Source organism: Megalops cyprinoides, chromosome 2, assembly GCF_013368585.1.
Source record: "Megalops cyprinoides isolate fMegCyp1 chromosome 2, fMegCyp1.pri, whole genome shotgun sequence".
Taxonomy (NCBI): domain Eukaryota; kingdom Metazoa; phylum Chordata; class Actinopteri; order Elopiformes; family Megalopidae; genus Megalops; species Megalops cyprinoides.
In genome coordinates, this window is record NC_050584.1 from 31,082,237 (window position 1) to 31,092,500 (window position 10,264).

Here is a 10,264-nt window from a genome sequence, read left to right on the forward strand (position 1 = left end):
TAATAAATATCTCACTCAGTACACTTTATATTAACGCTGCATGCCTCTTCAGAATACAAGAATAAAAAAGACTTCGAGAAAGAGTGCGAAGTTCTCAGGCCGTGGCCGCCGTGAGTCTCTGAAATAGGGAAGTCTTTGAGATTCACTTTGTGTCACTTCTTTATTCGACCCTTTCTTTCCATCGTGTAAACTTTAGAAGTTTATTTGTTAGTATAAGTGTATTTGTACAAAAAATAGTAATAAAAAACAAACAAACATTTGAACAGTCCCCTTTTCGTTAAGGGCTGTCGTTTAAAGTTCATTGTTTTATTAGAGCTAGTTCATATTAAATATCACTTCCATTTGTTCTTCAATAGAATTGTCTCTGTCTTGTCGTTTGAAAAGTCTTTTAGTTCGCATCAGCTCCTCACATCTCATGTGTTTAATAGGCTTTTGTTGTTGTTGTTGTTTAGTTTTGTTTACCGAGGATGCGGCGTGCCTGGAATGGGGTTAGCCAGTGGATTTAATGCTGGTTGTCCCCCCGGCCCAAGGCCGTGGATGAGAACCCTCGGGACCAGGGGCCTCTGGAGGCCTGGGTGCGGCGCTGACGGAGTCCGGTACATACTGCTGTACATTGCGGCGGCTGCGGCGGCTGCTGTTGTGCTGTCCATGGTGCCCAGCAAGCTCGGATGATAGAAATATGGAGATGGGAACATTCTTTGTAATGCCGAATAGTTTCCAGCTTCCGCCAGTAGCTCTAATCCGACAGCGGTCTGCCTTTTCCACTTGGTCCTGAAATCAGATCAAAATACAACAAATCAATTATTTAACCGGTTCAGAATCCATGAATTCCCTTAACACTCTTTTAATTGGATGGGCTTCATCACTTGAAACATGAATTTCACTGCATTGCCTGAACAAAAAAAAAAAAAAAAAAAAAAACTAATTTAAAACGAGTACGCACTGAAAGGGATAGTACATCAAATTGTTGTATCTTAAACCAAAAAAATGCATATTGCGTATGAGAGCATGTATATAATTTAATGTTTTGTTTTTAATTCATCGTTTATTCTCATATAAACTTAATCAACAAGCCAACGGCTAATGTGACGGGTGTTTGTTATATAAGTAAGATATTTTTATTTCTATGTTCACTGTCTTGATTTAGGCTAAGATGCACCATATTTTAGTCAATTATCAAACAGATATTGTGTAAATTAAAATATAACTTGTGCAAGTGTTTGTATATGGTGAACAGAGGTGTGAATAGAAGAATCACCAGTAATGTCTGACAGCATTATGATGGACAGGGACACATGTAAAACAGCTCTTAGCTGAGGAATATTGAGGAATGTATGTAACAGCATTGCAGTGAGTAAAATGCATTAGAATATTTTCATATGATATTAGTTAAAATATATACTCAGGCGCGTATGTATTTGTATCATGCTTAACTTATTTATCTCGGCGTTATTTATCTTGTAAAAAAAATCTAAATTTTGCCAAGGTACTGGCCACCAAACAAGATGAAATACTTAATTTTTGTTTTAAGTCGACATGACTGAAATGTCCTTTAAAACCCGTTAACAATAATTATTTTCTGCTTGTTTAGTTTTGGTTGTAATTATTTGCATGCGCCGTATAGAATTATTGAACCCCGCACAGTCGGAGTGGCTGGAATTTAAATAGGCCTAATCGAATGTAATACCAACAGTGTTGCCCAACATCTCGATGCACAGAAATAAATAAATAGATCACAAAAGTAATGCCAAATAAAATGCCGAAGCGCAGTCATGTTCATACAATTGTCTTGCTGTGAAAATGCATTTTTATGCTCGCATGGCTGCACTGTAAATAAGTGACAATGACACTGTGGTGTTATAATGCGCGGATTGTATACAGGCTCTGTTCCTAATCGCAATGCTAATAATAATAATAATGGTGTTCATAGCAATGCTAAGTATTATGAATAATGGTAACAATAAAAACGGATATATATATAAATATATATTATTTTTAGGAAAGTAGCCGATCCTTACCGTCGATTTTGATACCAGGTTTTCACCTGTGTATCGGTCAAATTAAGCGCTGCGGCCAGGTCCATGCGATCCTGCACACTGAGGTATTTCTGCCGTTCGAAACTGCGCTCCAGCTGGTTGAGCTGATGGTCGGAAAAAGCCGTCCGAGCTTTTCGAGGTTTTTTAGAACGAACGGGAGGACTGTCTCTGCTGCTTGAGATCTCTCGGTCTCCCTCCTCTTTCGTTCCTAAATGAAAAAGAGGTGTAAACTCTTACTGCATATATAATTTGGTTAGTGCAAACAAATAATCTATCTAACATCACGTATGTAACGCTCGGACCACTGCGTGACATTCTATAGAAATATAGAAATATAGGCTAAATAACAAAACAAAATAAATTATGTTACATTAATTGTCAAAATTCAGTTTTTGTAATTTTATTAAATCGACGTATTATATAACGTATTACAACCACACTGTGTCTTTATATATTCAAATGCCACTGGATACGTGCAGCATTATTCGGGGCACAATACGGAAGATACAGGAAAGTATGTGGAATTTACTCGAGTGGTCTGACAATACTGTCACATAATTAAATGGGAGTAATTATAAAGAAAGATTTCAAGGATGAAGGTAAACAGATCGCTTTCATATGAATTATGTGACTGAGATTACAAAGCGCGTTAAGGACACTGATAAGAAATCCAGATTGTATTTGTCAATTTAAGTTTTTTCGCAGAAAAGCTTGGAAATCGATATGTCAATCCATCTCTATTTGTAGCAGTTTTTGCGGCGCTCCATGATCTCCCCTGTAGGAAGAACAATAATCTCTCTAATTGACCCACTAGGGAGGCTGGCGTGCGGGGAAAAATCGCCTGGCTCTACATCTGTGTTCGGTTCTGTCATGCTAATACAAGACTCTAAAATAATAAGCATATAAACATTATTTATGGCAACTGCTCCCATTAAAAGTAAAATACAGGAATACACGAACCTGGACGCAAATATTTGTGCGTCAGGTTTCTAGCGCTATGGAATGACAATTTATTGAGAGGAATTGCTGTGGAAAGTACATTTTGACATTTCAGTGCGAGAAGCAAACTATGGACTAAGCAAACATATACAAACCTTTATAATTGCTATAGCTGTTTGTTATTATTATACACACATAAATACATACATTTTACTCCTACTACTAATAATTGTAATACGTATTATTGTTTTAGTCTATTAGCCGACCTCAAAATAAAATGTGTATTCATACATATTCAACAGCACCGAATTCACAAATCGTGCATGTTTATAATTATACATGTAGAGTATGTTTTTATTTTAGCAGGAAATAGCCTGTACACACTATACCAGCCGACTTTTCGCTCATTTCTGAATCCCGCACTTTACTGTCTCTAAATTACCGGATTACCAGGAAATACGTATTTGTTTGCTTACCGTTACACTTCATATCGCTCTGGATATCATCTCGTTTGTCCAGCTTACTCCTAGTTTCATCTTGTTCTAGTTTCGGCCTGAAGCCGTCCGTTGCAGTGGCGCTCTCTGGTTTCGGGGTGTGATGGGGTGATGGCACGCTGGTGCTGTATGGTGCGCACGCTGCCAGTGGTTTGCTGTCGCCCAAAATGTCTTTGATTAAGAAGGAGGATGTGGCTGTCCTCGGGGCAGAGCCGGCTGCTCCGAGCTGTTGTGGCTGAGGCGAGAGCTGCAAACTTTGCTGTTGATTGTGATGATGGTGGTGATGCTGAAGGCTGTCTTGGACCAGATGCGGATCGGCGTGCTCCATGGTAACCGAAATAGGGGACGAGGGGGCTGTTCCTACCGTGTCTATCTCCGAGCATGGTGATGGGGTGGCCTGGCTCCTAAAATCCGCGCTCCTGCTGTCACCAAGACGAAAATCTCCGTTCATTAGCGCCGGGCTACCAGAATTGGGTGTGTTTGATAAAATAGTGTCTATTCCAAAATTTGACCCGCTGGATCCTTCCATAGTAAGAAAAAATGTTAAGTGTTCTTCATAACAAACTTCATGAAACTAAACTTCTCCATACATTTCAAGTGTAAAAAGAGGAAAAAATATCACTCAAACACAGACACCCATATACCAACCTTGCGTAAACTATGAAAACATAAATAAATATACAAAATAATAAAGATTTCAAACAGCAAAATTTTGGATCCTTTTTGGATTTTACAAGGCGGCAAAAAATACGCTCCAAGACTTTGTTACAATCAATATAAAATTAGGAAAGTACTGATTCTGTGTAGTCCTCGTCCTTGTGTTCAGGTTATTGAACTTTCTCTCAAAGTTGAGGTGTAGAGAGATTCGGAAGGCTAACTGCTCGACACCACGCTCCCTTTTTGCTTGTAATCGTTCTAGTGTTGCTCTACAATGACTTCCTACACTGACGTCACATCCATTGCAAAGGGAACTCATATTTTCTCTTTTATTATAACACACTGCCTGTTTTATCCTCCTCTCTTGCCATTGGTTACACCGTGACGCTGCACGCACTTAACCAATCAAGCAGATGTGACTTTATCTTGTCAATTTCCAGCCAGCCATTGAATTCTGGATGCTCTTTTTAGCACAACTCATGCTGCCGTCTTAAATAGTATCCAAGATAAGGGGAAATAGTTATGAAAAAGGTGTTAATATTGTGATTTAGAGTGGAAACGATAAAGCAAAGCATATCGTTGCAAGTTCGAATTGATCAGAGTTATAAGAATCAGCTATATTATCGCTCTTTATTATTATTGTTTTTTTATGTAGACTACTTTCGTCCGTGTTGCTTTATTTTGTTTTCTTGCAAACATACATAGAACACTCTCAAATTAGAACGCTTTACTTAGGCATTAATTCTGCCGCAACATATAATAAACTAGATTCTTCGTTTGCTCAATCGTTAATACCATCAACATGTGTAATCAGATCAAGAAACCTATATTTTATACGGAAAAACTAGAATTAGAATTGTGGGAAAATTGGCGTGCCAGTGTTTGTGCTGTCATATGCATGCCCGTTAACTGCATGTAACGATAAAATGAGGGGAAACTGTATGAAATGTCACTCGCTTGAAAACACTTTTTTTCCCGACAAATAGCGGGTAGCCTGTTCTTTCCAGTTATTTTTAAACAGAGACATGTCAAACGCTAATGGAGTCAAATACGGAAAAAGTTAAGGAAAGCTAAAATATGAGTGGTGATACACAGATATCAACTTGCATGGACTTGCTGGAGCAGTACTGGAGTCTGTCTCTTGTTGAATGTAGGAGTAATACACTGACGTGATAGTGTCGGACTCCTGATTAACTACCACGTCGAATTAGCGCGGTATTTATGAGGTGCTAATTAATGATTCAATGTTATTTGGCTGTCATTCGAGTTTACAAATTTGAGTACACATATAGACGAAAAGTTATGTTTCATTATACTTTTTGAGGGGCATTGGATCTTGTGGGTCCGTGTCCTTCATTTTACTGGTAAAAAATTATTAAATCAATTCCCTAAGTTTTACATCCGTATGCTGCTACTGTAGCCCACTCTACCGTCATCTATATGGCAGGCACAGCTGTAGCCTACTGTACTAGAGATGCTATATGAATTTCATACAAAATAATAATAATAATAATAAAAAAATGTATTATTATAGACAGACCGACAGATATCACCTGTGAGTAGACCGAGTGCTCTTCGTCTCTTGCAGACTTGCGCCTTCTCTCCTGCAGGTTTGTTGTGAAACATTTTCCCGTGGACCTTGCCGTGACTGCCAGACTTCCCTGGCAATATTCTGCCGTAAGTCAAGCGGAGACTTACTGTTACTGATAGGCCGGCGTGGGACACTTCTTTGGTTTGTGTTTTGGAATTTGCTTGGGCTCTCTGCATGGAAATGTAAGGTGAATTATATTTACAATATTTTCTGAGAAATTCTGAGAATAGTTTGCTTCATTTTAAGAGACTGCTACGCATGTCCTGTATTTGCTTTTAATTAACATTTTGTATGTTTTGTGTTCTTCTTGATCAGATGGAATGTGTCATTTTAATTGCCGTTTCTGTTAAGAATATATATCATACTAAATATATTATTATTATTATTATTATTATTATTATTATTATTGAGCAACTGTACAGGACTTTAATAGTGAAACAGATGTGTTGCTAATGGTAATGAATCCTGGAAATCAATGATTCAAATTCTTTATGAATTATTAATAAAATATCTTCTTTATTTTCAGTCCTTTTAGAGGTGAACTCAGTTTGGTCTGAGAGAATTGATCACATTTGCTGTTTTGGTGTATTATTGACAAAAACATAGATGTTGCAAGTTAAGAGAACTCAACACATGCTTTTCAGTAAGTAAACGGCAGACATACGGTATCGACACATCTGACAAGGAAATGTACGGTTTTTATTTTCAAATAACAGTAAGTCTTGTGTCTTTTAGCACAACAGAGTAGTGTATTATTTAGTGTTCGGGTATTAATGGAATATATTATGTTTCTATTTCTCTCTGAATTGGTGTAGTTCCGCTGCTGTTCTCAGCTGATTTGATGGCAGCTTTATATGTTGTACAGTATGGTAGTTTTTATGTATATACGTCAGCACATGTACGTTATAAGTGTGGCTAAACAGACATTCAAAGCTGAAAACAAGTTATAATGTAGTTTGTGTAGATGTACACTAGAAATACCTTAGTTTATATCCAGGACTCTGCATAACGCAACGCAAATCCATGAATTTAGCAACACGTTGTATTCATTCAATAGTCAAAACAGACAATTGTTTGAAACAACTACCTATTATATTTGAAAAGAAAGAAAGAAATATAACATTTTATTGCGAATGATTAAATGACGAGTCAATACATCGTTTGCATGTAACCCGCACTCGCACAGTGATCTGTACTTTTACCACACGGCGGCGACAACGATTTTGTTGCGACCCACCGCCCATTTTACTCGGCAACGCTACTTTTTCGAAAGAAATATGTAAAATTGTTAAATTGGTCATATATAACTTACAACCTGCTGGCAATGTACTACAGAATGATACTTAAAACATTCAAACTTTTCCCGTCAACAAACACAGGTAAGACAATCAGTAGGCTGTAACAAGGAGCTATAGGCCCATGTAAATGACATCGAAATGTTTATGTCGAAACGTCGTGTTGAAAGAAGATACACAGAACAGCACTCCTACTGTACATTAGTTCAGCGATTCATCCTTTACCCGATTATCACATTTTGTCACATTTTTATCCGTTTGTTTATTCTCTAAGCTTAAATGTATTGTAATCTACATAATATGATGAATCATCTGTGTCAAATGCACAAATCAATGCGTGAGTCTTAAGCGACATTTGTCTCCACGTTGATTAGATACGTTTAGAGTGACAATTATTTTTACAGCCTGTGTCTGAGAGAACAATCTATATATAATTTATTTTTCTGTTTACTTTTTTTCCACTCTATTGTCTATTACCAGAATCCCAGGGAAAAAAATCAAAGCAATGTCTAAACATGCCAGTCAATGCCGTGAAAGTAATTTAACAACTTCATTAACATTCTTCTAATTGAAACAGCTCTTTGAGCTATAATCAATTGGCTTGTTAGGTGTAGGGTTGCTGTTGGAACAAATTGAATGTTACCAGTTAAAGTATCATGTTATTAGCCCTTGCTCATGGTCGATGATAGGACAGTGAAAGAGTAGTTTGCACCAATTGATTCTTTCTCGGCTTCGCGCGAAGCTGTCATCCTGTTGTGGGATATTAAAGACAGACGACCTCTGCGCGTCTTGATACAGAAATGAACAACATCATTCTGGCACGAAGGCCTCGCATTACAAGTACTGTCCTAATGTTGTTCACTAACATGGATGTAATGTGTTTTTTTTCTTAATATGTTAATATGTTATTTGTGTATTCACATAGCTAGCGATAAGGATGCATGTGAATTATTATGACCCTCTCCATGTAGACAAGGAGGAGGTTTATAGAAAAAAAAACATTATATAAACGAAATGTTTTAAGGGTTGTATCTTCTCCCTTTACTTGAGTTATTTAATGGAGGTGATTTGCATAGATAAATAAAATCAAACGCAGGTTAATTGTCTATAATGAGTACCATCTCCCTATGAAGGATGGGAATGTTTTGAGAGCTCATGTACTTACTCATTTATACCTGTGTGTTGAAGGGTCTTTTAAATAATGACGCACTATTCCTTTCAACAGCTTCTCCACTCCAGTTAGAGGAAACAATGATTGAACTGTTTTAATCATAAGACAGATGTAATTGTGTTAGCTTCAACTGCATTCCTGCATAAATCTGGAGAACTCTTAACTTTAAAATACCAACTTTCATATATTTTTTTCAAACACAAAGCTGTGATTATAGACAATTCTGTCAGTACTTCCCAGACCTTCCCACTAAATTCTATAGATCTTTGGCTTTAACGAAACGAAAAAAGTCACTTGGCATGAGAATAAAATTTTAGTCCACCATATCACCGATGAAAGTCAAATGTCCAGAAAAAAGTGTGTTTTCTGTGTGTGTGTGTGTGTGTGTTTATGTTTGTGTTCATGTATGGAGTCTTTTCATTGTGCTATGAAGTCCTTTCACAAATATCTAGCTTCCAAGCAACGTAAGTTCCTTTTATCAACATCCTTAAGAAAGAGAAGTTGCTAGCTCACTCTACATATAAAACCCTAAACTGGTTCTGAAACCCTACACTGATTGCAAAATAGAAATTTGAGAGTTTAACTGCCCTGCACAGGGCTCTTCTAAAAGAAGTTCACAGTTTTCCAAAACGCATTTTTCTTATAAATATAAGCAATGTAAGGTGAGGGTCACCATTTGATTGAATCACAAAATGATTCAATAGCTAATTTTGGTTAAGTCATTTTACATAAGTGATGTATGAGCCACAATTTAGTCCATGAACAATACTTTTCAGCTCTTAGACGTGCATCCTCAGATAACATCGTAAGGACTATTTCAGGATAATCATGACGATGATTGCATAATGTGCTTTAGAGGACAGCTATATTTATCTCAGACCCTTACCCTGTAAAGCCGGAAAGGTGAATTCCATATGAAGGCATCATGAAACCACTTACAGAATGCAATGCTACAGAAACCTTTGCCCTTATAATGACATCAGACTGGCAAATAGTGTTGACTAGTCTAATATAAGGGCTGAAAGTTATCACTGAGTGTTTTCTGGAGAAATGACAACAACTGCTGCATGACAAGTGCTTTTGAAAGCTTTGACTGCGTGAGTGGAGAAGACTGTTTTCAACATTGGCATGTTGGGCACAAGTTTGCTTTATGTACATGCATTATCTGGAAATGGATGTGATTTATTTAACTACATAAACTAAAGTAAGGCCAAGAAGTGATGCGGCAATTATACAGCCCATTTCCAAAGACCCCCAGACACAAAGACCTAGGTAGTATTTGTGTGTGTTCATCCATGGAGTAATCCAAGAATATTCACTACTCTATCTTCTGATGTTTGTGCTACACTGTTGTTTGTGATTTTGCTACACACTACATAACTTACATATTTTATTGCAAATTGTTTGATTGTTTTATTAAAATAGTAGAGTGTATATTGTTGCATATTTGTATTTCTGTTTCTGTTTATCTGTTCTTTGTCCAATTGTGTCAAATTGTATCACTTCTTAGATGTGTGAGAATGCATAAGATTTATTGACAGACACATATTTAATTTCATGTTTGTGGACAGAAAGAAAATATATAAGAGTTTGTATTTAATTGTTAAGACTGGATATCAAACTAATGTGCTGTAATCATATTTATTAATTACTGTTTAACATATGTATATTTCAGTGTATGCTTTTGCAGCAAAGTTTCACATCATGCTTACTTACTTGCAAATGTATCTAATTGCTTGTTTGTAAATACAACTTTTACATTGATTAGGCTTACATACTTATTTGATTTGCCAGCATGGTAAATGTCATATGAGCTAACAGTTAGCATATCTGCATAGATATTATGGCACTATAAGGTAGAAAGTGATCAGATTAGGGAAGCCAAACTAGGGACAAATTACTTTTACTACTTACCAGGAATGTATAACATCTTCCATTTGTGCAGAAAGGGAAAGGGTAACAAGAAATTGTTATATGAGTCAAAATTCAACATTAGACCATATTAAAGAACTCTGATATTAAAGGTTGCTGCTTTCAGTGGAATATGACATTTACAATTGTGCCTTTCAGGATCATAATAT

At 36.7% G+C, this 10,264-nt stretch overlaps 1 protein-coding gene across 1 annotated transcript; it reads right to left on the reverse strand.

The window, feature by feature from the left end:
* Positions 1-360: 360 nt before the first annotated feature.
* Positions 361-4,112, reverse strand: barhl2 (BarH-like homeobox 2). Its single transcript, XM_036522307.1, has 3 exons — positions 3,452-4,112; positions 2,019-2,244; positions 361-771 (listed from the first exon to the last, which is right to left on the reverse strand). Exons 1-3 carry the CDS (start codon positions 3,996-3,998, stop codon positions 459-461), a joined length of 1,086 nt encoding a protein of 361 aa, XP_036378200.1. The 5' UTR covers positions 3,999-4,112; the 3' UTR covers positions 361-458.
* Between the last annotated feature and the right edge of the window lie 6,152 nt (positions 4,113-10,264).